Here is a 27,040-nt window from a genome sequence, read left to right as displayed (position 1 = left end):
TTTAATTTTTACATTTGGTATTGGTAAGCTAAACATCCACTTCTACTTTGTTTATTGCTCAAGTTGAAGAGATAAATTAGTTCCCTGCCCTTATCAGAGCTAGGGACTAATGAATTGCATGTAATTGGTTATCATAACAACCCTTTTAAGTAATCTCTATTAGTCCATTATTTTTAATGTAAAGTAACACTAATAGTAATCAAGTATTTTTAAAATAATAGTCTCCAACACTGGCTATTATTACTTAACTAATAAATATTACCTTTATGCTTTTGATCAGAATAATTAATGGTAAATCTTTTCATACTGATTCTAGAAGGTATTCTTGTAAAAGTGCTGTCATTTGTTAGGAAAAAAAACTAATGTTTACCTTATATTGAGGTTAACACACACAAGTCATACTAAATCATGGTGTCCGCACAGGCTAGAAAAAAGCTTTGAAAAGCTAAAAAACTAGATTTTTTTTTAATTAAAAAAGATGTTTAGCAAATAATAAATAAAAATCTATTTAGTATTTCTTTATGACCTTCATTAGCACTAATAATTCTTTACAATTTTCAAACTAGTATGTTACACATTTATTTGTGACTTTTCTATTTCTTTTTTTTATTTTCACTTCTTCAAAATGGTCAACCAAAAAAAGACTGATCATTTTTTAACTACAAATTATTTACACCACCACTAGTAAAATACAAGCTTGATGATTGGTTAAATGCTTAATTAACTTTGTTCATCATTATATGATCTTAAAAAATTAAAATGTGAGTTCCTTACTTTTTCCCTTTTTCAACATTTGCATAATCAAATTTATATAAATACTTTTCTAGAAAAAAATTTTTATAAGTGCAAATAGCACTTATGTATCAATAGATGTCCTTGGTCTCACTTGTTTGGTCCCAATCTTTGTAATAAGTATGTTGGTACAATAACAGAAAGTTTTACTGATGATTTATTTGAAGCTATTAGAGATCACTACAGTCAAAGCAATTGAGAAAAGTAAATTTTCAATTAAACTGTAATTCATTCACATCTTGAAATATCAATCAATCAAAATAAATAATTTTGCCAAGTTTAAATCTTCACAAAATTTTGTCAAAATTGAACTCAGCTAAAGTTGTAAGTCATAAAACAAAGAAAATAAAATAAAAATGTAAATAAAAGCATAAAGCAAAATATCAAATTTATGTATTTAGTTCTGTTTTTTTTTTTTTTTTTTTTTTTTTTTAATTTTATATGATTGATGTCATAATTAATTTAAGTTTGAGGGGCTAAAAAAATCATGTTTTTTTTAATCATAAAATCACTTGATATGTAGAAGTTCAAGGTACTATTGCTAGTATGAATAATGTCTGAATTTAATTGTAGAACTCTGTCTCTGGCATATTATTCTACAATCTAGACAAATTTTTATTATCTTTTAGATGAATAAAGATAAACATATTTAGCTATGAATAATGAAACAAGTTGGTTTAAGAGCTCAGAAAACCAATTTTCCTCATTTTCATGGGGCGGAGATGAAGCAGTTCACAGTATCAATCTATTAAATGATTCTCAAAGTATCAATCAAGCTTGGCAAGTACAAAATCCTTATAACCAAAGGTATAATCAGAAAAACAAGTATACAGTACTGTTATTAAGTGACTCTTTTTGTTAAAAATGATTTTTGAACTCATTTAATCTGAAAATGAGTGAGAACCTTCAGATTATTCAGATTAATCTAATAAAGTTCTTAACTCAATTTATTAATGCAAACTATTCTATGTGAGGAACAAATGACTTTTGTGTTTAATATTTAATTGTACAGTAAAAGTTCTTCTTTTATGAAGTGCGTACTCAATGCTTGTTAATATAGTTAATACAACATGGATTGTTACTGTCCAGATGATTATTGTGATCTTTACTCATTACATTAAAAAGCCTGTTAAAAAATGAAAACAAAATTAAAAAAAACCTGCAGTTATATAATGTTATATCATGTCAATAAGAGCAGTCTAAGTTTTGAGCGAGTATTTGTTATTATCATTTTTTTTTTTTAATCAGTTTTCATCAATCAAGTCATGGTAAGAGAAAAGGGTCCAATGAAAGGTATACTTCTGTGTAGTTTTCTGCTCTGATGATAGTTATATTGTTTTCTCTTTATTAAAATTATCAAATAAATTATTTGTGTCTTTTATCACTATACAGCACTTTTCATCCTGTTACTAAACAACTTATCACTGAGGCACGCATTATAAACTCCATGCAACAAATGAATCTTGGACAAGAGTTTACTAATGAACATGCTCAATCATCTAAGTCTAATAGGTGCTGACTTTTAAGCATTTTTTTGTATTGTAATGATGGTATATTGATTAATTATGATTAATTATGATTAATTAATGATGGATTATTGGATGTTGATACTACTCAATATCAAATCATAACTACTGCAATTGTAATCATCTTGATAATTACTATACTCATTACAACCATAAAGGACATTTTATTAAAAAACAGCGGACATCTAATTTTTTTTTTCAGAGGACATGATGAGGGCTTTGAAGAACTTGATGCTTTTGAATCAGACAGTGAAAATGAAGATAATGCATTAGACATATCTGCTTGTGCAAAGTAGTTTTTATTTTACATTTATATACTTGATTGGGTTTGTGTTGTTGTATTCTGTATATATTCTTTGTATGAACGCCTATCTTAAATTATGCTATTTCAACTTAGTTTAATATTACAGATTTGTTTAATTAAAACATGATAATTTATCAAAGCATGATAATTTATTGGTTTCATAGTTTATATTAAGTAGATGCTAAAAACAATATTTTCCTATAGGAAGATGCTGGCAACAATATTGTTAATAGGGAGAAACTAGCTCTATTTTAAGAAATTTTTAGGTTAATTTAATTTATTTTTATTAATCCTGTACCCAATTCTATAAAGCTTGTTATGCAAAATAAAAAAAATGTGTAATTAAGGAAATATTTTACATAAATTAAAATTTTGTGTAATTACACAAGTTTCAAAACTGCAATCCTATAAAAATGAGTACTTACAGATTTTTCAGATTTGCTGTAAAAGTGATATTTTTTACATAAAAAGAGAAATTTTAGCTTTTTCTGGCACACAAGGTAAACAAGGAATATACCTTGAAGAAAAGTATTTTTCTTATCTGTGTTTTGTAAACAAGTTTCACTTCATCGTTTCAGAGATTGGCTTACGAAAATAAAGGTTTTATATTTACATTAGATATATTGTATATAAATATATATATACATATACATACACATATACATATACATATACATATACATATACTTATACTTATACATATACATATACATATACATATACATATACATATACATATACATATACATATACATATACATATACATATACATATATATATATATATATATATATATATATATATATATATATATATATATATATATATATATATATATATATATATATATATATATATATATATGTATATGTATATGTATAAGTATATGTATATATGTATATGTATAAGTATAAGTATATGTATATGTATATATGTATATATGTATATGTATATGTATATATACTATTAATTTAATTTTCACTATTGTTTTCCAATTTAGAAGTAATGCAATTTTTTTTCAATTTATAGAATTGTAACTAATATTTGTAAGGTTGTTAAATTGGTTAAGTGAATCAATAAAACAATTTTTTCTAAAACGAAACAATAAAGAAATTTTTCCAAAAAATGTTACTTCTCTACTTATTGCATCACAATCTGAAATCCATACAGTAAACAAAAAAGTTTTTTATTTAATGAATGGTCAACTTCTTCTCGATTAATATTGGGAATATCATAATACTTTTGCTCATTTGCTTTTATGTAAGTATGAACATAGATAAAAATCACATAATCATTGTGTTCGAATGGGGGTCTTTAACTTTACAAAACAAGGGGTTGAATGCTGAACTGTTTTGTAATAAAAAAAAAAATTTTTCAATCATTTTGGAAATATTACAGCTTTTAACCTCTTGTTTTTTAAAGTGATGGATTCCTATCGTTAAGTCTTTCATGTCTTAAATTGCAATCAATCGCAAGTTTGCTCTAGTGTAAACTTACTATTTTGATAAAAGCTTCTATTTCAAATTTTTGATGGATTTTTAAATATTTTAAATAAAGTTAAAGATTGCTTCTCACCTGATGCTTATTTTTAGTAAAATATCAAAAATATTATTGAAACACTTAATATTCACTGATATTTGTAAAAGCTATGTAACTATGTTTTTCAAGGCAAACCTTTTTGTTCACAAAAATAGACATCTGTGTCATTTCATCTGTTTGATGAAAAATCACAAACCTTTAGACTACTTTACACAATCATTATTTAGAATTTGCAGCAGATTTTTTTGCATAAGAGATTTTGTGTAATTTTCTCTAAAACTCTGTAACTTTGTTTATAAGATTGCAGTTTACAGGAATTTTTTTGCATAAGAAAAATCCTGTCTTTTTTTTTTTTTTTGCATAAAGTAGGCATTTTTCAGCTTTATAGGGTTGGGTAGTGGTCTAAATTGAAAAGTTTTGTTTTTTCCTTACAAAGATCCTCATCTGAGTTTCCTCAGTTTTACATTCATAACGATGTCAAAGAAGAATTTGCACGGATTGAAGATAGCATATTGCCAAAGGAGATAGTTAAGTCCATGTGAGTTTATGTTTTAATGGCTAATATTATTTTAGCAGTGTTTTTATCAAACCAATGTCCAAATTAAAATCCTCTGATTGGTTAATTGATTATGAATGTTAGAAAAACATGCTTGTATTTCTGCTCATTTTTAAAAGTTGCCAATACAATGCTTTACTCAAAGAAAAATTTTAACTTTAAATGTTTTGAAAATTTAAGTCTTGTGAAGAATTTATAAAGTTTTATAAGTTATTTATCAGGATATTTTAATTAAAGGTGCTGGAGATTATATTATTTTGATTTAAGAAATCAATCTGCTCTTGCACTTGTTGTGTATCAGCCAATTGAGAAATTCATCTTCAAAACAGATGAAGAGAATGCCCAAAAAAAGTTTCTTGCTAAAAGAAACAATGCTGTAAGTGATGAAGAGATAAATTACACTGTTTAACAAAAAAAAAACAAACATTTTTTTTGCTGACTTGGCTTTGACAGTTGTTTTTAGGTAATTAGGAGTTTCTGAGTTCAAATACCTTAATAGTTTTCTTCTATTACATCATGTTTTTTACCGATGCACATTTTAATATTTACTCGTTTACCTAACCTGTTGCTGTTTGTTTCAAAATTCTATTGGTGTTTTGTGGTTGCGCTTGTGTTGTGGTTGTTGACTATGGTCAGTCTTAGTTGACCATGCAGTGAGTGAAGGTGAGTGTCAGGGAGCTGTGTAATTCAACCAAACTTGTGGCAGCCTATGAGCTTTTTCTGCCTTTTTGGCTGCTTTACTAGAAGTTTTAGGAGATGCCTATTACTTTATGCCTCTCAAAATCAATCCACCAATAGAAGTTTAGCAGTCAACCATTCAGTTGTAAAAGAAATGTATGTGATGGTGGAATATACCTTATTTTATTTTTATAAGTAGTGCATTACTACTTTTTCTTACATATTCAGTGTAACAAAGTTTTAGGGAAGCTTGATAAGGCTAATTTTTTTTAAGCTCTTGAAACTTGAATTAACAAAAAATAAGTATGTTTGTTATACTGATTTGTATTTAAGTGAAGTATTTCTAATGCCTAGCATTCCCAAATTTGAAAATTAAACATACCTATCCTGCTGTGCATTTTTTAAAAAAGTATTCTTTTAATAAATCTTATCTGATATTTTTGCTGTCAAAGACAATGCATAATATACAATACTTAATACAAAATCAACAGAAAATACCTTATTTCAATATGAAGTTTGTAAAGGGTATAACAGTCATTTTCTCAATAGCTATCTGGATGAGTTCCCTGCTAATCTTGGGGACATAAGCAACAAGCATGGCAAATGGTTTCATCAAGGATTGAAAACGATGGAGAGTAAATATCAAGGGTGATGAGACACACATCTGACAGCAGACTACTGTTGGAGTCTGGACATGAAACACTCTAGATGCTCTTGCAAGCAGAATTTTGTTTCATGAATGTCACATATTTGCATTCCTGTATGTAAAAAAGTATCCTGTATTTTATTGTTCATTTCAGTTCAATTAACTGTATAGCTTCAATAGGCTGTATCAATTGACTGTGTATTGAACCTATTACACTTTATTAATGCACCCTGAGAAATCAATTAATAAATTTTAATTTTTTCTATTATTCATTTAATTGTAAAACATGAATATGCTGTGTAATAAAAAGTTGATATGATAGAGAAAAAAAAATATTATAGAAAAAAAAAATTTATAGAAGAAATTTTGATTCAGTGCATTGAATTTAGTAAAAAACAACCACTAAATCTAAGTCAGCAAAAAATGTGTTGACCAATATTATATATTTAAATATGTTTTATTTATTAATATATTTAAGTATATTTTATTTAACTAATGTTATAAAATATTGTTTAATAATGTTTTTAACATTTAAAGTAATTTTTTGAGTAACAATGAATCTGACAATCAATAACTTCATTTTCCAAATTTTTTAGCTTCTTTCCCTCTCCAAAGAAGTTTTTGTAAGTATTTCAAATTCAGATGTATGTATGTATGTATGTATGTATGTATGTATGTATGTATGTATGTATGTATGTATGTATGTATGTATGTATGTATGTATGTATGTATGTATGTATGTATGTATGTATGTATGTATGTATGTATGTATGTATGTATGTATGTATGTATGTATATATATATATATATATCAGGTTTTTGTTAGTTTCTTGTTAACAGTCATTGAGATAGTAGCCAGAGTTGATTTAATTATGTCAATTTATTATATATATTTAGAATAATTCAACTGCTATTGAAGATAATAAAAAATTTCCTCCAGAAGAAGAAAGGTAATATTTAGAAGGACAATGATAGTAGTTAACAATGAGGGCAATAATAATAGTTAATAACAACAACAACAACAGTATTAATAATGAAAATGATATTTATAATAACATTAATAGTAATAATGATAATGATAATAGTAACAATAATATTAATAATAGTAATAGCAATAATAACAATAATAACAACAATAAACTTAAGTTAACAGTAATAACAATAGTAATGATAAAAAATAAGAATAAAAATTAAAGATAACTATAATAGTAAGGTAAAAAAGGTTAAAAATAGAGGTTTATGTAAAATCATGTTAACATTCTTTTTTTAATCTTGTTATTAACTTAAATAAGAATCTTGTTTTCATCAAAACAGTAATCCACATATTCACCTGTGTTGATTTCTGTTCTGACTACAGTTAAAATATTTTAGAAAAACTCTTTTAAAGAGACAAAAAAAAATTTTTCATGAACATCAAATTTTTTTTCCTACTTAAGTGCAAAATTGCTGTTGCATAAGATTTATCCATAATTGTGAATGTGAATTAAATAACTTAATGTAAATTAAATAACGTAACTTAAATGGGAAGATACAATTTTTTATCTTATATTCCTTATTTGTATTTTCTTTTTAAGCATGGAGTTGTATCCAGTCGAAGACCAACTGATGAAAGATTAATATTGGCTACTGTTTTCGTCATGCAGCAGGTGTTTTATGACAAATCATATTTTAAGAAAATGAAACAACTAAATTCATCCTGAAACTGCAGGTGCATGGATACATAATGCAGAAGCATGGATACACAATGCAGAAGCATGAAGCATGGATACACAATGTTATTAACTTAAGTTTATTCTTTCCTGAAAAGAAATTTCAATATTTTTATTTGATCTTCTTTTTTTTTGATTCCCCAAGCAAATACTTATTTTATTAGTTATAACCTTGTAATGCAAAATGCCTTTTTTATGTTTTCCAATTATGTTTTGCATTTAAACCTTAATTTTTAGATAATAATCTTAAGTTAAAATGTTGGCTGAAAATTTTTTTCTCTACCTTAAAATATACACCACTACAAATAGAACATAAAGTATATAACCCTTATACCACTACAAATAGAACATAAAGTAAACAGTAAAAAAATGTTGTTTATTATCAAAAGTAATTAACTTTAAGCCCTTGTTTTTAAAGAAAGTATCTTCAAAGAAGTATTAGAGCTTTGTTGCTATGTTGCTCTTTAATAAGAGATTAACAACAAGACAATAATCAAGCTAATAAGTAAATTTTCTCTACATTTTCCCTTATAATTTTTTACTATTTTTTGTTGTTTATTATTAAAAGTAATTAACTTTAAGCTCTTGTTTTTAAAGAAAGTTTTATTGGCAGTTGATGAAAAAGTAATATTAAAATCACATTTAAAGCATGAAGAATAAATAATTGTGTATGATATTACATATTGTATTTTGTTCAGATTAAAAAAAGTTGTTCCTTTTTTTACTGATTGTGTGAAGAGGTTATTTGTCTTATCATTAATACATTTTTTCATAAATTTGTTTAGTGTTCTCGTTTAGTTTATTCATGTATTATTTAGTTATCTTGTGTACCTTAAGTAAAAGTGTCTTCATACTATGTTTTCTGACGTAGTTACAGATGCATCATAATAATTTTTGTCAATTTTCTGTAATCCATTTTTACTTCGACAAAATTTTTTTTTTTTTCTTCTGTAGATCTTTTGGTGATTTTTTTTGTAGATCTTTCGGTGATCTTTTTTTAAAAGATCATTTATGGCTTCAAACTTTTCTTTTTTATTGACAGATTTTTTTTATAGTTTTATAGTTAAAAGAAATTTTTTTTTTTTTAAATTTAAGATTTTTTAAATGTATCAGTTGTTAACTTTCTGTAATTTTAGAATAATATTTTAGTTAATTTATTATAAAAGTAACTGAATTAGTTTAGTTAGGTAAGCATGTTTTTATGAAGTTTTAAAAAATAATCTCTAAAAATAAACCAATCTGTAAATTAAATTCCCAAGGTTTATTTATTTCTTTTTATCAAATTTATAGCTTTAATTTTGAATCAGTATTTTATTTCTTGCTTAAAAAGTACCAAATAAAATGTTAAAATAAGATATATCAAGGCAATAACAATTTGTACATTATTATGAGGCTGCTTTTATCCATATCCACCAATAACATAAGATCAAAAGCACACTTCTCCTCTTCTGCTGTTCTGTATCGCAAAAACCTTATATTATTAGGAACTGGATGGGGCTGTTACAGTTTGCTGAAAAATATTAATAAAAAACTTTATGACGTCATTGTTGTTAGTCCACGGAATCATTTTCTCTTTACCCCGCTATTAAATAGCACAACTGTTGGAACTTTAGAGTTTCGTAGCATAATTGAACCGATTCGAAATACAAAGTTTCGTGATGACCATCATTTCCAGTTAGCTGAAGCAATACACCTAAAACCTGATGAGAAATCTGTTGTTTGCAAAGGAGTTTCATCTAATAAAGAGTATTCTTTATCATATGATAAAATTGTGATTGGGGTGGGAGCTGTTAGTAATACTTTTGGAATACCTGGTGTTAAGGAGCATGCATACTTTTTAAAAGAAATTGCTGATGCGCGGAGAATACGCAATCAAATTATTTCCAACTTTGAGCAAAGTTTATATCCATATGTGAGCCCAGAAGAAAAAAAATCACTGTTACATTTTGTTATTGTTGGTGGTGGTCCAACTGGAGTAGAGTTTGGAGCAGAGTTACATGATTTCATAACACATGATGTTGCTAGACTTTTTCCTGATGAGAGAAATGATGTTCATGTAACATTAGGTAATATATGTAATATTTTTATTACAGAAAAGTTAAATGAAATCTAATAGTATTCTGAATATTTCTATTTAACATGATTATTATACAGTTTTTTTTATATTTATATAAGTAATTTTTAAATTATAACCATGGTTGTTAGACTGATTTCCCAAAAAAAAAGTATTTTCTATTCTGAAGAAATAATCATATTTTTTACAATACAAGTGAAAGCATTTGTTTTACTTTTAGTTGAAGGGGATTCAATTTTGCCTTCATTTGATCAACGGTTACGTAAGTTTGCAGAAAAGAAAATCTTGCAAAGAAAAAACTTTCATTTGATTAAAGATTTTGTTGTAGAAGTTGGAGAAAACTTTGTGAAATTGAAATCAGGTCAAATCCTCTCAAGTAAACTTGTTGTATGGTCAACAGGACTTGGTCCAAGAAAGTTTATAGGTTGTAATAAATTTTTTTTTCTAGAAAGATTTTAATTGATATTCTAAAATAGTAAGAGGCTACCAAGAAACTTTTACCATTGACATTCTAATTTTAGTTTAAGTTTTTTTTAGACTGTTTTTTTTTTAGTTCATAATGCTGTTGATATTATTATTGTTAGATATTATTGTTTTTGTTATTGAATAAAAACATTTAATTACTTTCAATTATTGCGAGTAAAATGTTGGTTTTTGAAAGAAAAATTCTTAAGAGAGATATTGCTGATATAGTGCATTATATTTGTTATAGAAAATTACAGATGTACCCCTTATAAAAAAGAGGTTTAAAAAAAAAACATCAGGTTTTGTGTTACTTAAAGATATATTCCAGAGACAGTATTCCTAAAGATAAACATCAAAACACATGAGGTTAAATACAACTTTGATTTAATAGAAAGTTATGTTAGGTGTTTAACATGTAACATTTTAAAAGCTAACATAACTTTCATAACATAAATTAATATAAATTTGTCTGTCGCCAGTTTCAATGCCTCCTTTTGGGTTTTTAGCATGTTTTAGTTTTCTCTTTTGACATTTTTTTTTTTTTGTTAATTATCTTTGATCAAAATATCAGTAAGTTCTGACATGTTTAATTGAAATTATCCATTTTTATTTTTATTTTTTTAAAATTATTCTCCTTGACAGGAGAATATTGAATAAACTTTTTCCTTTAACAATAAAAACTAATTTATCTTGTTTTTTGTCTACTTTAGTTAGGATCTTAACAAAGACTCGATTACATTATACAGAATATCTTCTACTTTTTCATCTCTTTGCTGCTGCTTCATTATTTTTATATTATGATTTCTAGAAACAGCAGCTTCTTAATGAATTGACCAATATTTGATCTGGAACTAACTTTATAGTTTCAAATTCAAATTACTAAAAACAAAAGAATTGTCCTAATTACAACTCAAATTTCAACCCAATTTCAAATTGCTTCATGTTTATTTAAAGGTTTTGAGGTACTAAAAGTTAAGGTTCTGTAGTGTTTAAGGTGCCTAGAATCAAATTTGTTGCATGCATATGATGACAACTTTAAATGTTATACTGAGACCAAAATCTTAAACATTCTAACAAAAATTGCTGCTTGGCAACAAAGAATAATTAAATTTAAAATGCATGGAATTGATTGGTTGGGACTAAAAGTACTATGTTAAATTGTTAAAAAGACTTAAATTAGTATAGTTAACCTATTATTGTGTAGTCTGTGATATTAGTATAATGTCTTATAACAATTTTTATTTTTATTTAGAAGATTTAAATTTACCAAAGGGTAAATCCAAACAACTAAAAGTTGATGATCATCTTCGTGTAGTTGGTTATGACAGTATTTTTGCTATTGGAGATTGCTCATATATAGATAGTGCTCCTCTTCCAAGTACTGCCCAAGTGGCTGAAAGACAAGGTGACTTGAAAGTGTATTTTAAATTATTTATAAGTGTAGCTGGATTTTGGAAATTAATAGAGGAGTTTCAATTTTTAGGGCGATATGTTGCACAATACTTATCATTAATTGAAAGAAATCCTCAAACAGACATTAAACCTTTTATATGGTCAAATGCCGGCATGCTTGCATACATTGGTGGGTATAAAGCTGTTGCAGATCTTCCAACAAAAGCTGGGAAGTTGACTGGATTCAAGAGTTGGTTAATATGGCGATCTGTTTATCTCACTCGATTAGGGAGCTGGAGGAATCGAATGCAGGTTCCATTTGATTGGGCAAGGACTTTTTTTTTTGGGAGAGACATCTCTAGATTCTAGATTTTAGATTTGTTTAACTTATTGGAATTGAAATAAACTTATGGGAAATATAATGAATTAAATAAATTATATAAAACTAAAAAAAATTCTTAAAAATTGTTAACCAAATATGATCTTTTATGAACTTTGACAGCAATTTCCAACAAATTTAAGGGAATGTGAACCAGGTTTTTTAAAGAAATTCAACAGGATTTTGAATTTTTTTTTTTTATGCTTGCATTTATCTTGTTATCACAGATTTTTTTTTAATCTATTGTAAAAGGGTTTTTATTTTTTATATTAAAAATAGAAGTATGTATTTGTCCAATGCAAAATACCTAAATGACTAACTTAATCTTGCAGCAGTTGTGATTGAATATGTTTTCATTTACTTATATTTATCTATTTACTATTCGTTAATTATTTGTTGTTTATCTAAGGATTTGCACATTATTTTTTGAATACAAGTTTGACCTTTTGTATTTAACTTTAATGTAAAATTGAGCCAGCAATTTTATTTTAAATTATTTAAAATTGTCAATATTGTTTTAAAGATTTGTTACTCTGTTCTAGAGAGCTGTAATTAAATTTTTTATTTTTTTAAATTTCTAGCAAAAAATAACTAATTTATAATGGTAAGCTAATTATTTAGTTTTTCATGTTTCAAGTTTTAGGAGAACAAGTCATTTCTCTTTCCTCTTTCTCCCTGCTCCCCTTTCTTTCTCTCTCCCTCTCTTCCTCTCCCCCCCCCTCCCCTCACCTAGAAGACACTAAGTGAAATTTTTTCTACTTAATTGTTAAATTCTTGAAGGGCAAAGCAAAAAAAGCAAGGAAATTTGCTGCTGTTAAACGAATCATTAGTCCAAAAGATACACGAATGTAAGGTTTACCTTTGTGTTCATATATTAGAGAAATAAGGATTTCTTTAAACACTTATTGCTTTAAAATTTAATGATTTAAAACTGTTTGTACTTTTTTTTTGTTAAAAAGAAAATTGTTTATACTTTCAGTGGGATTTAAAAGATATATTTTTTAAATATTTTTATTTATTGATTTTCTAATGCTTTTATTTAAATTTATACAGCAAAGCAAATCAAAAGAAAAAAGATCTAGAAAAGAAAAAGGAAGAAGAAAATCAAGTTCGACATATGTTAGTCTCTTACAACTATATGTGTTAATGTGTTAGTTAAATTTAGATATATTTCAGCTGCTAGAATAATTAATTCTAATTTGCTAGACATGTTGAATATAAGTGAAAAATTGATTGGACACATGCGAGTTTGTGTTAATAAACAGTTTCTATACTGCAGTAAGCATTTCTCTATCAATGTCTTGCTATTAATTTTGTTTTGTTCCAATTCAATTCCATATGAACTGTAATTTCTATGGTTACTTGTTATACTGCAAATTTGATTTGCATATTTATGCTTATACTTTTATAGTAATACAAAATTGACTGATTTTTAGCTGTTATATCAGGTAATGCCTGATATAACACCTTGAATACATAATATGATAATTGTATGTAGCCATTAATTTACAAAATCAATAAAATTGTCTCCATTTATTAAAAACAGTCTTGATTTACTAAGATTTTCTTTTTTTTTAATCATCACTAGTGTTGATATTTATCTTTTATTTTATTTTAGTGCTCAGGCATCATCTGCACTTTTTTTCCAGTACAACACACAACTTGGTCCACCATATCGAGTCCTTATAGACACAAACTTTATAAATTTTTCTATTCAAAATAAACTTGACATATTCCAGTCTATGATAGATTGTCTATATGCAAAATGTAAGTTAATCTTTGATTTTTTACATAATATGATGGTTCTTATTTTGACAATTAGTTCATGACACAAGTACAATAAACATTAAAATTAATGACTAAATAAACATTAAAATTAATGACTAAATAAACATTAAAATTAATGACTAAATAAACATTAAAATTAATGACTAAATAAACATTAAAATTAATGACTAAATAAACATTAAAATTAATGACTAAATAAACATTAAAATTAATGACTAAATAAACATTAAAATTAATGACTAAATAAACATTAAAATTAATGACTAAATAAAAAAATCAGTGAAAAATTTTTTGATTTCTATTGTTTGGATGTTTTTTATATATCATAGCTATTTAGTATATTATACTTTATTTTTTCAAATTTCATTTTTTATTTAGGTATTCCATACATTACAGACTGTGTAATGGGAGAGTTAGAGAAGCTTGGTTCACATTACAGGGTTGCTTTGAGGTTATAAACAAAAAGTTTTAGTATAAAGCTCTACTTGAAATTGTTTTTCTCTTTTCTATTGTATTTAACTTTTTTCTATTGTATTTAATTGTATGCAGTTTTTAAAATATTAACTAATCAGGGTTGCCAAAGATGAACGTTTTGAAAGATTGCCTTGTATGCATACTGGAACCTATGCAGATGATTGTATAATAAATAGAATTATGCAGGTAAATAAATGCATTTTAAAATGAATAAAATTTATTAGGCAATAAATTTATTTTAAAGTTAAATAAATTTATTGGCATTTCTTTAATTTAAGAGATTTTTTCAAAACTGTTAATAATAAATGAAAATTTTTTGTGTGCATATTACAATGCATGTTATGTATTATATATGTATTTTTTATGTATTATATGTGTATTTATTATGTGTTATGTATTATATATGTATTTTTTATATAGCATAAATGTTATATTGTGGCAACATGTGATCGTGATCTCAAACGCAGAATACGAAAAGTTCCAGGAGTTCCAATTATGTATATTTCACAGCATAAGTATGTTTTGATGATCACCATCATTAACTTTTTGATTTTAAAAATAATTTTATTTTTACAAATAATTTTGTACCCTTTAGATTTACCATTGAAAGAATGCCAGATGCATTTGGAGGTAGTTTACTAATCTTCTTTTGATGATCTTTTGGAAATCTTAATTTTTTTTTATCAACTAATTTTTATATACTTCTACTTTCAGCACCCAAAAATTAGTCTGAAGATTTTAAAACCCTCTGGAATTTACCATGTCTGACATGTTCATGTTGCATAACAAAGGAGACATTGGTTTCCAAATGAATTAACATTGGAAGAAGCTTAAATTTTTAATGAACATGATAAACATTACTATTTGTAGAAAGTTTAATTGTTGGTAAAACTGTGTTGAAGATTTTTTTTTTTCTTTCTCATTTATTCCCTTAAGTATTGATGTTCATTGTTGGCATCTTTATTTCTTATTCAAAAGTATTGACAATTATCTGCTTGACATGTGAATTCTAATTTTTTATTTGTTGAATTACTAAACACAATGGTTGTGCAATCATTTTTATGGCTAGGTTATGCTTTTTTTCAAAAAAGAAAAAGTTACTTGTAACAACCAATTTAATTTACTGCAAAGTTAGGAAAGATCTTCATTCTATTACAAAGCAAATATGTTGATGCTGTAAAAACAAAGAGGCCGTGATTGGATAAACACTGCAGGAAAGTTTATTTCTCTGATAAAAGAATAAAAAGTTTTTTTATTACCTGTGCAAACAAAGAAGGTTAGAAGAAGGGACCTTTGAGGCCTTTGAAGAGACCTTTGATAGATTTAGTGCTATAAAATACTACTATATAAATGCAACCCATATAAAAGTTTTTCCTTTAATGGTGTCACAAGACACTAGGACCATCTGAGCGTTCACATTTTGAATGAAAACGAAAATATTTTTTTAGATGCTTTAAGTTTTTGTATGTGCAATAAAAACAAGACAAAATATATTTTTACCATAACTATATTTGTTGTTAACTATACTTGTAATTTTTCATGTATAATTATTTTATTTAAATTTATCTTTATCTTTTTAATAATATTTGTTTTTTTTACCTTATAATTATATATATAATTTTCAATAATATATTTTTTTATGATAATATTTAGTAATATTTGGTTTTTTTACCTTTATATTAATCACAGTCTTTTAGTTAAATTGTTAATTTGTATGATACTAATACATAATTTGTAATGAACTATTGTCATAATTATTATTTCTAATATATTATATGTATATATATATGTTAATTTATTGTTCTTTTATTGCTACTTTGGTTTATGTTATACTAATGGTAACTAATGGTAACACTTTTTTTAAAGCTTTTTTTACTGTTACTTTTAGATTAGTAACAAAATATTAACAAAAATGTCTTCAGCCAATCAAACACAGCCATTACCAATTCAAGATGGTAAATTAACACTTATTATCACTTATTATCCTCTTTTTTTTTTTTCTACAAGTATTCAAATTAAAAACATTTCTTTATGCTTTTTCCAATCAATTATGTTTACAAAATAAAATATTGTGTTTTTAGGTACAAAATATCATTGCAACTATTGTTTTGGTGATTGCTCAGGACTTCGTGTTTCATGTGCTGAATGCTCAGAATTCGATGCATGTGTTCATGTCAGTTTTACTTCTTTACTACAAAATTTTTACTGTCATTATCAAATATATATTTGTTTAACCATTATAGATTACTAATTTTACTATATAACTATTTTGTTCTTATTTTTATTTCATGTATATTTTTATAACTTTTACCTATTATGGCAGCCCATATTACCTGCAACTTGTTTTACTAATGATGCCCTAGAACTGATTGTAACTGATACATTTTCTTAGATCACTCTACTACCTAATTGTAACTGATACATTTTTTTAGGTCACTCTACTACCTAATTGGAACAATAATCTGTTTTTGAAATTATTCTTTTTGTTTTGCAGTGTTTTGCGTCCGGGGTAGAAATGGGTAGTCATAAAAAATATCACGATTACTGCTTTATAGTGAGTTGTCACTTTTTAAACAATTTAAATCTTTGTATTGAACTGGAGTTTAAAAAAGTTTCCAGGCTTTTTTTTTTGTTCTCACTCAAAGAAGTCGAATTTGAGTATAAGAAATTGGTAAGATACTGGGTTGTTTTTTTTCCTGCTGGCTTTGAACTTAAGACCATTCAAAGGTTGTTAAAGACAAAAATAATAGTAATGAATTGGTCCTTAACCTGCTAGCTTGCAGGCCAAATTTGGTCTGCATTTTTTTAAATTTTGGCTCACCAAAGCCTAATAAATTTTAATATGTTTATGTATATTTTTCTATGTAAAAATATGTTGTTAAAAAAATTTTTTTTTTTTTACCACTGTTGTAAGCTTGACTCCATTTTAATTATTATTTTGCAGTTTAAACTTTGTTTTTTTTTCTTCTCATTTTAAGTGTCATTTCTAATAGTAAAGTATATATTTTTTTGTAAGTATTTGGCTATCATTTTTTTTAGGACATTTTCTTAAAGGAGTAATGGCTTGATAAGTGTGCTTTGTAGTTTAAAATTACAATATTTACTCTGAATTTGTATCCAAATGCTCTAAGTGTTGAATATCTTATCCAAATGTTTAGAAAACCACCATAAGTTAAAAGTTATTAACTAATTTTTATTCTAATATCAATTCTGACCAACCACCTTCAAGCAAAACAAAAATGAAAAAATTCCACATCAACCCCCCCCCCCTTTTTTTTTTTTTTTACTAGAGAATTTTGTGCAGAGGCTTTTATTTTTAACTATCATTACACTGTAAACCAGGTCAGAAAAAAGCAAATGAAAAATTGATTTCCTTTTTTTTTTTACAAGATCCTTTGAAAATTGTTTTTTTTTGGTCCAGTCTTTTGGGATAAACATATACAATAATATAAAGTTGTTTTTAAAATATTTGGAAGTTTCAAACATTTAAAAATTTGCTTATATTATTGTATATGTTTATCCCAAAAGTTGTTTAGAAATGTTTTGCTCATCTGCTTCTTTTAGTCAAAGCTTTTGGCCCGAGGTTCTAAATGGTTGGAGACCACTGTAATAATGAGTTAGCAAATTCAGATGATTGTTTAATGGAAATTTATGTAAAATTGTTAAAAAAAAATAAAGAATTTTAAAGAAAAATCAAATGTCCAATCATGAAATGTTAGAAACGCCAGTGCTGAGCTGAGGTGTCAAACTCAGCACTGATTTCCTAGCTACAGACGAAAGTGAAAAACACACCGGAATGTCTTACAAGTTATTAAGAAGGACCAATAAGGACAGCTATGTACTTTTTATTGTTTATATATTTTCTACCCTGTATAGTAGTATTGCAAAATTAATACAAATTGTCTAAATTTCTACATACAAAATAAATAAATTTCTACATATAAAAGAAGTTGTGATTACATTCAATTTTTTTTATGTTTAAAAAGTGGATTGCTCTTCAACACACATTTTACTAACTTTTACCATTTTTGTTGTTTTTGTCCTAAAAAAATTAAAAGAAGTTTAAATTTAAGAATAACTTTTTTTGTTTTTTTACTAAAATGTTGTATAGTGGGAGATGGTGAATATTGGTGTAGAGCATTCTTTGACATGTGGCCAAGCTTGGTCATGCTGGAAAGTTATCTTTTTTTATAAAATGGCTGTTTGTCTTAATTTCATTATTTTGTTAATACAAAATTTAAGATTCTCAATGCACAAAGTTGTATTTTTACCACTATGAAATGGCACTAAATGTTATAAAAAATACTTTTTACATGCGTTAGTAGTCATTATGAAACAATTTGAAATAAAAAAATAAATAAAAATAAAATAAAAAATAAAAAAATGATTAAAAAAACCTGAAACTTTCTTCAACTCCTGAGAGATTTTTTTTTTTTTAATTTCTCCTTTGTTATTTCATCTATATTTTTATACAAATACTGCTTTTAATTTTTAGGATAATGGGACTTTCAATCTGTTTGTCCCAAATTGGACAGCTGATGAAGAAATGCTGCTTTTAGATGGCATTGAGCAACACGGGCTCGGAAACTGGTTTGTTAAGTTTGAATGTTGGAGTTTTATTTAATAAACATAAGGGCAAATTTTTATTTACAATTTTTTTTTGCATAAATGCAGGTAGTTTCAGTTAATTACAGGTATTAAATTGCAGCTAAAAGCAGATATTAAGTTACAGCTAATTACAGGTATTAAATTGCAGCTAACTGCAGATATTAAATAATAGCTAATTGCAGGTATTAAATAAGGCATTTTATTTAAAGCAATAAAAATATTTATACATATATATAAATAGTTATACCTATGAATTGTTATATATATGAATTATTCTATATTTGAATTATCATTTATTTGTAAGCTTTTTCTCATTTTTATTATTGCTTGCGTAGGGATGATATTGCAGATCATGTTGGGACAAAATCGTTTCAAGGTGAATTTTTCTTTTTAAATTTTCTAAACTTCTTGTGACATAGGAATGTTTAATATTAAATAACTTAAAACAATTTTTTAAAATTGAATTTCAGGTTGATTTTTAAAATTTGTTTTCCATTATAACTTTTTCAGAAGTACAAGAACACTTTGAAGATATTTATTTGTGGAAGAATATTGGAACTGGTTTGTTGTTTTGTTGGTTATACTTTAAAATAGTTTTGAATCGCAAACAACTTGAATTACTTTCTTGTATTTTTCAGCGACTCTAACAAGTAGTTTATCTAAAATTCGTGATCATATTGGAGCAGATGGTAAATGAGCATTACATGATTTTCTTTAAATACTGGTATTTTGATGAATAAAGTCATCATATTCTTACATCTTTCATTATTTTTTTAATAAATATTTGTATATATTTTTATTACTTTTTTAATCTAAAAGCAGATATTAAGTTTGCTTTTACATATATTTATTTTTACAGGATGACATAAATAACTGTCCAAAACATTTTCTAATGTATTTTTGTTAGATAAAAGAAATTTAACATATCAACTCTGAATAATGATAATGAGAACCTTTGGTAACAACACATTTAAGCGGCTTCAAAATGGCTTTTTTAACAAGCCCTAAACTTTTCTTAAAAATTTTGGTGATGTGTCACTTGTCTTCTGACAACAATCAGTTCCACTCCTGGTGCAGGGACAAACTGACTTGTGACCCAAAAAAAGAGTTGGTGGCATTTTTGAGGCCACAAAAGCTTGTTATCTGTAATCTTATCTGTTGACTGAACTCTTTGAAGCTTATATGGCTTGAGATTAAGTTCCTTTTTAGCAATTAGACAAACTAATTCACAATGGATACCAGTCTCAGGAACAATTTTTCTCCTGGACACCATCAAGTTTTGCTGGATTCACTTTTTGATGATCTTCCAGTTCCCGGAAGTGTTAAGATTGTGTTATCTTGCTCTTCCTGTACAATCACTTGCTTTAAATTCTAAAAACACAACATAACTAAAAAATATCAGCAAAAAAACATACACTAATGCAAAAAAGTGTAATGAATTCACTAAAACAATTTATAGGCTGTACTAAAATAGTTTTGTTACAGAATACAGTAAATTTTTGTCATCCTGTATACTGATTATAATAAAAATCACTGCTGAAAATTGTGTTTATATAAAGCTTCTGACTTCAAAAATGTTGATATTTTTAAATAACTGTTTGTTGTTCCTATTTACATTAAAACAAAACATAAACCAGCATCTTTTGTACAATTTTTCTGATAGGTGAATGTTTCCCTTCTTTACAAGATAGTGGAGAAATTATTGATCTTCCCCCTGCTGAACAGCTAGAACTTGGTTACAAACCTCTCAGAGACGATTTTGAAAGGGTAATAAGTCGATTTAACAAATTCCGTTAAAAATCAACTTTTAATGAGTTTATTAAAGTAGTGGTCAAAAGTTTCAGAACCCGTTTTTTTCTCATATCTTTTAAATAAATAGAAAATTACCAGAGATACAAAAAAAAAAAAAAAGAAAAGAAAACCCTAACAAAAAGTTTTTTTCAGGGAATAAGTAATGACCTAAAAAGTAATGACCTAATAGTAATGACCTAAAAGATGACCATTTTTTAAAGGAACAAGTAATGATTTAAAGCTGTTTTGCAGAAATGAAAGTAAATTAGGTTTTGAAAGTTGATTTAAAGCCAAAAAGAACAATTTTTTTTATATATACATGCTACCTGTTTTATTTACACATGTTACCTATGGCTTACTGAAAAATTGTGAAGAAAATTAAGATAGTTTCCTTCCTCTTCATGCGTAATTTGGAAGTTGGAGGAAAGTCTGACATAAGAGCCACAACTGAAAAGAAAACAATATGCACCAAAGTTTAATCAAGAGTTTTTCATAACAAATTTTTAGTTTCTCATTAAAATTTAACAAAAAATAGATTTTAGGTTGTTTTTTTTTCTTTATTTGTTATTTGTTATTTTGTTATTTGTGTTTGTATCGATAAAATATCCACACAAAAATGTTTACATACTCTTCAACTTCCATATAACTAAATGAAAGTTGATGATCCATTTTACTGATGACATAAAAATTTAATTGTAGCTGTGATGCTTAACTAAAAAAATTAACATTACAAAACAGCATTTTAATTGCTAAAAAAATTCTCAAGTATTAACTTGCAATATCAAAAAGTGTCAGAGAGCATCAAATGGCAAATTATTTGAGTGGTCAAAGAATCAATTTTAAAATAAGTGATCTTGTATGTGTTTCTAAATTTTGTGTGAAAAATGGTGAAAACCTGGAAGCTGACAGAAGGTATTGACATGCCATATTCTGGAAGACCATCAAAGCTCAGTGACTGAAAAATATAGCATAAAAACACACTAGAATCACATTTGATTCTATGAATAAGGTAGAAGCAAGCAATACATCTTTCAGCAAGACCAGGCTCCAGCACATAGTACAACACACACGCATAGTTCAATCAAAAGAAGATCAATTTGTTACCCTAGATCACCAGGCTTCAACCCCATTCATTGATGTTTTTACCAGGTCTGGTAAAGATTGATGTTCTTACCAGATCTGGTAAGGATTGACGTTCAATTGGTAAAAAAATTAAAAAAATTGCTTAATTTCAATCAACTGAGCATTTAAAGCAACATTTAAACAAGTATTGATAAAAGTTCATGAAATTAATCAAATAAATCTAGAGATGGCTTTTCTTTGCTATCAAAGAGGACACTTTAAATATTAAATTTGTATTTTTTTCCTTTTTCACTTTTTCTGTTCTAAACCTTAATTTGATTAAAATTTTATGCAACTCATTTTTAGTTTTGTAAATAATTATTTTTTTGTAGTTACTTTTTTTAACTATTGTAAAGATCTTTTTAACTATTGTAAAGATTAATTGATTTTTTTTTTAAAAAAAAAAAAAAATTAAATTCATTTTCTAAATTTTTTAAAATTCAAATGAAAAGTAGAAAAGATTGATTGAAATTGACATCTTGATTAAACTTTTATGCTGTAGATCAACTTCAAGCTTACTAGTTGTATTAAAAGGTCTTAGAATTTTGAAAGAATGTGTTTAACTGCCATATCAGCAAACAGTGACTGGTTTGTTAAATGAAAAACTATAGGTTCTATTTTGATAAAGACCTTTTTCTTTTTATCTTAAAAATTATTTTGTTCTGCGTTTTGCTTTCAGAATTATCTGAAACATAAGACTGCTTAACTTTCAACAATATTTGGGAAAATGGGAAAATATTTTAAAACTTTTTGACTGGAATGCATGTAAATGTAAACTCATGTTTGACTTATATTGCATTATGTAAACTTTTAAGTTTTACTTAAAACTTTTGGGTATTTTTTAATAAATCAAATTGTATGTAAAGTATTTTACTGAATATTTAAGTTTATGTTTGTAGTTATTTTTTTCATATCTGAAATATCTACAAGTGTGTTTGATTTCTTGGTAGGAGTATGACAACGACACAGAGAATTTAGTGAAAAATCTTGTTTGTAGCCGTGATGATGATGAACTGGAGACTGGTGAGTTATCTACTCCAATAGAAAGAAACTGATGACAATATTTCTTTGCATCAAGCAAGTAAAATAGCAAAGAAGTTTTAAAATTGTTATACAAAAATTAAAAAAAAAAAAGTTAAACTTGTGATTAGTTTAAAAATTTTGATGTGTTTTTGTGTCTTGATAAACAGCACAATCATATAAATGAAACTGTAAATATATCATGTAAATAAATGAAACTGAAAATAATATATAAATGAAATTGTAAATATATCATAGGTCATGAAAAAAATTATTCTGAAACTTTTACTAATTTTTTAACTCAGAAAAATTATAGTCAAATCATGGCGCTTCTTGTGGGTTGGGGACATAATTAGTTTACGCAATCAATAGTAGTCCCACCACCATTTTTCTAATTCCTTGCCTTGTATCTGGTTTTAATCATAAATATAAGTGTGTATGTAATGTATAAATACATGCATATGTGTGTATGTAATGTATATATAATTTGTTTAACATGTTTAGCATTAAAGCTTTCAATGGTAGATATGTACTGGAGATCTCTAAAAGAAAGAGCAAGACTGAAAAAGTGTGATGAGTTTCGCTTTCTTTTTCTTTTATGTGTTGTATTTATTACATTGTATTTATTACATTTATATCAATTTTAGTTAAAATATTTTTCTTTTTGTAATAAGATTTTGTTGCCTAGTGATATTTCCAGGTTTCAAAAGTGATTAACTTTACATTTTATTATATCCATATTTGGTTTTATTATATCCATATTTGGTTTTATTATATCCATATTTGGTTTTAGAATAGCTAAACAATATGGGTTAATCACAACAAAGCATAAACTCATAGGTAATACACTTACGTTGAATTATGTGTCAAGATGGTAGCATTTTAATGAAAAGACCTTTAAGCTGCTTAATACTTATTGCGAGGTGCATTTATTGAAGTATTGTTGAGTGCATCTGTTGAAATGTATGCACAGACATATTTCAATGATGGCAGCTGGGGGGGGGGGCTGAACTTTTTAAAGTGTTAGTAATAAAGATTTAATGGAGAATCACTTAGTCTTTATTTTTTTAGCTTCTCGAAGAAAGCTTTCTAAAGAAGACAGGTAAACTTTAACTTGTTGTTGCTCCTTATCTTGCTCCTAAGCTTGCTTACTAGTCCTAAATATGTTTATCAGTTTGTTTATCTTGCTCCTAAGCTTGCTTACTAGTCCTAAATATGTTTATCAGTTTGTTTAATTATTTTGTTCTCTTTTTTCTAAAAGTTATTATAACAATGCATTATAGGGAATTCAAAGATAAAATTCGTGTTTTTGCTCAATATTTGTCTGTGCAACAGTGGGAAGAACTCATTAGCGATCGTATAAGTTAGTTTGGTTCTTTTCCCTGAAGAAGTTTTTCTCTCTTAAGAAATTGTAAAACGCAACTGTATGAAATTTCTACAAGTAAAATATTTTTTTTTTTTTTTTAGGAGAAAAAGAGATTAAACTGAAAATAAAAGACCTGATACGATATCGAAGAAACGGCATCAAAAAACTTCTAGGTAATTATCAATCAATCAATCATAAACATACACAAAGTTTTTACAAATTATGGCCGCAGTTATTTGATGTGTATGTTATGGCCGCAGTTATTTGATGTGTACGTCGTAAACAATTATTAATGTCTCTGATACAAAACTTCTTTAAATTTATAGCTTGTCAAGAATACGAAGATCTGAAGCTGCAGCGAGAGAAGAAAAAAGAAATAAAAAAAAGAATGGTAATCTTATTGTATTGTTTTTACATTTGATTTCATTTTATTGATGTTTTTTTTTAATTTTTTTATGGTGTAAGATTGGGGTTTTTTATTTTTTTTCATTTCCTTCATTTTTTAGATAAATATTTTTGATAAATTTTTTAGATGAAAATTTTAGATAAATATTTGAGTAAATAAACGAGCTACACAGTAAATAAACGAGCTACTTCAGTTTTGCTGATCTGGGACTTTTCATAACACACTCTCATACTGCACTTCATAAAATGTAATTTTTGATGAGTCATAAAAACAAGAACAACGATTCTTCAGTTTTCAAATAAGTTTCAAAAAAAATTTTCATTGAAATTCAGCAAAAAATTTTCAACTCTTAAAGCTGTTGATGACCTTTTATAGCGAGTTAGTTATATAAATTTAATCAAGTTTTAATAAGTATAAATTATCCAGCAAGCTTTTTTTTTTTACATCTACTTTTGTTTTAGCACGTTATTTCACCCCCTCGAACAACAAAGACTTCTAAAAAAGAGTGAGTATTTACTTTGGTTAAAAAGTATCATAAGGCCTTAAACTAATTGAAACCCTGAACTATCAACACGTGAAAGTGATAATTTTTTTTTTAAGCTTCACTTTTCATCTGTTAATTCTCTAATCACACCCTCTTAATACCACCTCCGAATCAAAGTTTTTCAAAATTGACTTATTTACCCAATATTGTCGAGTTTTACTAAAGTTGATAACTAGCATGCATTGAGTCGTTTCGTTTTCGAAATAGATAACTCAAAATAAAGAATCGATTGATAGGAAAGGAATTGAGGAAAGGAAATATAGAGTTGCAGCCCATGAAAAATCTCCAATTCTATATTCCCTTTCATATTGCAGGCATTTTACACGACCGGTATCAATCATCAGTTAGAAGCATATTTGTAGGAAAACGGTTTTTATGAAGAGGACCGTTGCATGCAGTTTACAAAATGTTTTTTATTGTTTATTCTTTAGGCTTGAAGATGACAGTCGAAGCATGGAATTAGGTAAATATGTTGCTTTAGGTTTCAACGGATGAATATTATTTTAAAAATTAATTCAATGAAAGTATTCAGTTTTCGGTTTTAAAAAAAAAGCCTGTCAGTTTAATGGTTCTTACGATTCTTTGGATTTTTACAGATTTAAACGGAAACGATAGCAAATTTACAGAACAAATGAGCAAATTCACAGAACAAATGAGAATGGATCCTTGTGCTCACCTCCTCTCAGACAAAGAAAAACAGGTAGCAACTAGTTTTGTTAACATTTTGATTAACGTTTGTGAAGCATTTGATTGAAAGAAAAACTATAAACATTAATTTTAAACAAACAAGTATTAAGTTCACCTTTTGATGTTTACATTTAGCTGTGCTTTGCACTAGAGCTGAAATTCTCACGTTATTGCGCAATAAAAACTTATTTACTCAGCGTAAGTAATCTCGTCATTTCTCAATCGTTAAACTTAAATTCGAAGCACACAGGAATCGTTTCTTTGGGTGTATTTATTTTCTTAATGTTTATGTCTAGGAATTTGCGACTCGTCGCTCAAAAATCACATACAAATGCAAACCACCCTCTTTTATGGATGCAGCGCTTCGAAATGCTTTAAGTAATTTTTTTGTTCAGTGTGGTTGGATTGATGATTGACTCATTTATTTGTACATTAATTGTAAATAAAATTTTTAAACTACCATTTATAACTTATTTAAAAATATGCTTTGAAAATAAAAAAAACCGTACTCAATGATTTTAAGAATGTCGAGTAAAAGATATGGTACACCGAAAGGAATAAGATATAATAATTACGGGCTTACCAACAATATATCTGTGTGTGTGTGTGTGTGTGTGTGTGTGTGTGTGTGTGTGTGTGTGTGTGTGTGTGTGTGTGTGTGTGTGTGTGTGTGTGTGTGTGTGTGTGTGTGTGTGTGTGTGTGTGTGTGTGTGTGTGTGTGTGTGTGTGTGTGTGTGTGTGTGTGTGTGTGTGTGTGTGTGTGTGTGTGTGTGTGTGTGTGTGTGTGTGTGTGTGTGTGTGTGTGTGTGTGTGTGTGTGTGTGTGTGTGTGTGTGTGTGTGTGTGTGTGTGTGTGTGTGTGTGTGTGTGTGTGTGTGTGTGTGTGTGTGTGTGTGTGTGTGTGTGTGTGTGTGTGTGTGTGTGTGTGTGTGTGTGTGTGTGTGTGTGTGTGTGTGTGTGTGTGTGTGTGTGTGTGTGTGTGTGTGTGTGTGTGTGTGTGTGTGTGTGTGTGTGTGTGTGTGTGTGTGTGTGTGTGTGTGTGTGTGTGTGTGTGTGTGTGTGTGTGTGTGTGTGTGTGTGTGTGTGTGTGTGTGTGTGTGTGTGTGTGTGTGTGTGTGTGTGTGTGTGTGTGTGTGTGTGTGTGTGTGTGTGTGTGTGTGTGTGTGTGTGTGTG

The 27,040-nt window shown here is 27.0% G+C and overlaps 4 protein-coding genes across 8 annotated transcripts; all 4 read left to right on the top strand.

Annotated features, from left to right (window-relative positions):
• The first annotated feature begins 1,416 nt into the window (after positions 1-1,416).
• Positions 1,417-7,866, top strand: LOC145183101 (uncharacterized). 2 transcript variants are annotated; one of them, XM_090084820.1, is made up of 9 exons: positions 1,417-1,599; positions 2,041-2,085; positions 2,185-2,304; positions 2,521-2,610; positions 4,599-4,700; positions 4,986-5,094; positions 6,639-6,665; positions 6,940-6,992; positions 7,617-7,866. In XM_090084820.1, the coding sequence occupies exons 1-9, from the start codon at positions 1,448-1,450 to the stop codon at positions 7,657-7,659; spliced, it is 741 nt and encodes a 246-aa protein (XP_089940946.1). In that variant the 5' UTR covers positions 1,417-1,447; the 3' UTR covers positions 7,660-7,866. The 2 variants fall into 2 exon arrangements, with proteins under 2 accessions (XP_089940946.1, XP_089940947.1); XM_090084821.1 differs by lacking the exons at positions 4,599-4,700; positions 4,986-5,094; positions 6,639-6,665; positions 6,940-6,992; positions 7,617-7,866 and adding an exon at positions 2,827-3,092.
• Positions 7,867-9,032: 1,166 nt separating this feature from the next.
• Positions 9,033-12,121, top strand: LOC145183546 (putative NADH dehydrogenase). The gene is made up of 4 exons (XM_080058926.2): positions 9,033-9,817; positions 10,046-10,249; positions 11,543-11,695; positions 11,774-12,121. Exons 1-4 carry the CDS (start codon positions 9,139-9,141, stop codon positions 12,049-12,051), a joined length of 1,314 nt encoding a protein of 437 aa, XP_079915052.2. The 5' UTR covers positions 9,033-9,138; the 3' UTR covers positions 12,052-12,121.
• A 430-nt stretch (positions 12,122-12,551) lies between these two features.
• On the top strand, positions 12,552-15,224 carry LOC145183370 (rRNA-processing protein FCF1 homolog). Its single transcript, XM_080058711.2, has 9 exons — positions 12,552-12,665; positions 12,842-12,909; positions 13,115-13,180; positions 13,680-13,828; positions 14,228-14,300; positions 14,422-14,509; positions 14,744-14,838; positions 14,919-14,953; positions 15,038-15,224. Exons 1-9 carry the CDS (start codon positions 12,663-12,665, stop codon positions 15,049-15,051), a joined length of 591 nt encoding a protein of 196 aa, XP_079914837.2. The 5' UTR covers positions 12,552-12,662; the 3' UTR covers positions 15,052-15,224.
• A 918-nt stretch (positions 15,225-16,142) lies between these two features.
• Positions 16,143-26,389, top strand: LOC145183369 (transcriptional adapter 2-beta-like). 4 transcript variants are annotated; one of them, XM_090084815.1, is made up of 20 exons: positions 16,143-16,278; positions 16,405-16,496; positions 16,818-16,877; positions 18,819-18,913; positions 19,267-19,307; positions 19,442-19,492; positions 19,570-19,620; positions 20,595-20,698; positions 22,795-22,867; positions 23,369-23,432; positions 23,658-23,704; positions 23,936-23,966; positions 24,148-24,227; positions 24,332-24,403; positions 24,557-24,621; positions 25,098-25,141; positions 25,612-25,643; positions 25,777-25,880; positions 26,003-26,065; positions 26,164-26,389. In XM_090084815.1, the coding sequence occupies exons 1-20, from the start codon at positions 16,236-16,238 to the stop codon at positions 26,281-26,283; spliced, it is 1,332 nt and encodes a 443-aa protein (XP_089940941.1). In that variant the 5' UTR covers positions 16,143-16,235; the 3' UTR covers positions 26,284-26,389. The 4 variants fall into 4 exon arrangements, 3 of the variants coding, with proteins under 3 accessions (XP_089940941.1, XP_089940945.1, XP_089940942.1); XM_090084819.1 differs by having other exon boundaries at positions 16,212-16,278; positions 19,570-19,655; XM_090084816.1 differs by lacking the exons at positions 16,143-16,278; positions 16,405-16,496; positions 16,818-16,877; positions 18,819-18,913; positions 20,595-20,698 and having other exon boundaries at positions 19,288-19,307.
• Positions 26,390-27,040: the final 651 nt, after the last annotated feature.

This window comes from Hydra viridissima, unplaced genomic scaffold (assembly GCF_058129835.1).
Source record: "Hydra viridissima isolate aposymbiotic clone 2 unplaced genomic scaffold, HvirCarnegie_v1 scaffold_4, whole genome shotgun sequence".
Lineage (NCBI taxonomy): Eukaryota > Metazoa > Cnidaria > Hydrozoa > Anthoathecata > Hydridae > Hydra > Hydra viridissima.
The sequence above is the reverse complement of the archived record's forward strand: the minus strand, read 5'-3'. Positions and strand labels throughout refer to the sequence as shown.

Excerpts from the sequence above, each read along its gene's own strand:
- LOC145183101 (XM_090084820.1), top strand. The coding sequence starts at position 1,448 with ATGAATAATGAAACAAGTTGGTTTAAGAGCTCAGAAAACCAATTTTCC. Across the intron at positions 2,611-4,598 it reads GACATATCTGCTTGTGCAAA|ATCCTCATCTGAGTTTCCTC; the intron begins GTAGTTTTTATT and ends TTCCTTACAAAG. Across the intron at positions 5,095-6,638 it reads TTGCTAAAAGAAACAATGCT|CTTCTTTCCCTCTCCAAAGA; the intron begins GTAAGTGATGAA and ends CAAATTTTTTAG.
- LOC145183546 (XM_080058926.2), top strand. The coding sequence starts at position 9,139 with ATGAGGCTGCTTTTATCCATATCCACCAATAACATAAGATCAAAAGCA. Across the intron at positions 9,818-10,045 it reads TGATGTTCATGTAACATTAG|TTGAAGGGGATTCAATTTTG; the intron begins GTAATATATGTA and ends TTTTACTTTTAG. Across the intron at positions 10,250-11,542 it reads TGGTCCAAGAAAGTTTATAG|AAGATTTAAATTTACCAAAG; the intron begins GTTGTAATAAAT and ends ATTTTTATTTAG.
- LOC145183370 (XM_080058711.2), top strand. Across the intron at positions 13,181-13,679 it reads GAAAATCAAGTTCGACATAT|TGCTCAGGCATCATCTGCAC; the intron begins GTTAGTCTCTTA and ends ATTTTATTTTAG. Across the intron at positions 14,510-14,743 it reads TAATAAATAGAATTATGCAG|CATAAATGTTATATTGTGGC; the intron begins GTAAATAAATGC and ends TTTTTTATATAG.
- LOC145183369 (XM_090084815.1), top strand. The coding sequence starts at position 16,236 with ATGTCTTCAGCCAATCAAACACAGCCATTACCAATTCAAGATG. Across the intron at positions 16,279-16,404 it reads GCCATTACCAATTCAAGATG|GTACAAAATATCATTGCAAC; the intron begins GTAAATTAACAC and ends TTGTGTTTTTAG. Across the intron at positions 25,142-25,611 it reads ACAAAGACTTCTAAAAAAGA|GCTTGAAGATGACAGTCGAA; the intron begins GTGAGTATTTAC and ends TTTATTCTTTAG.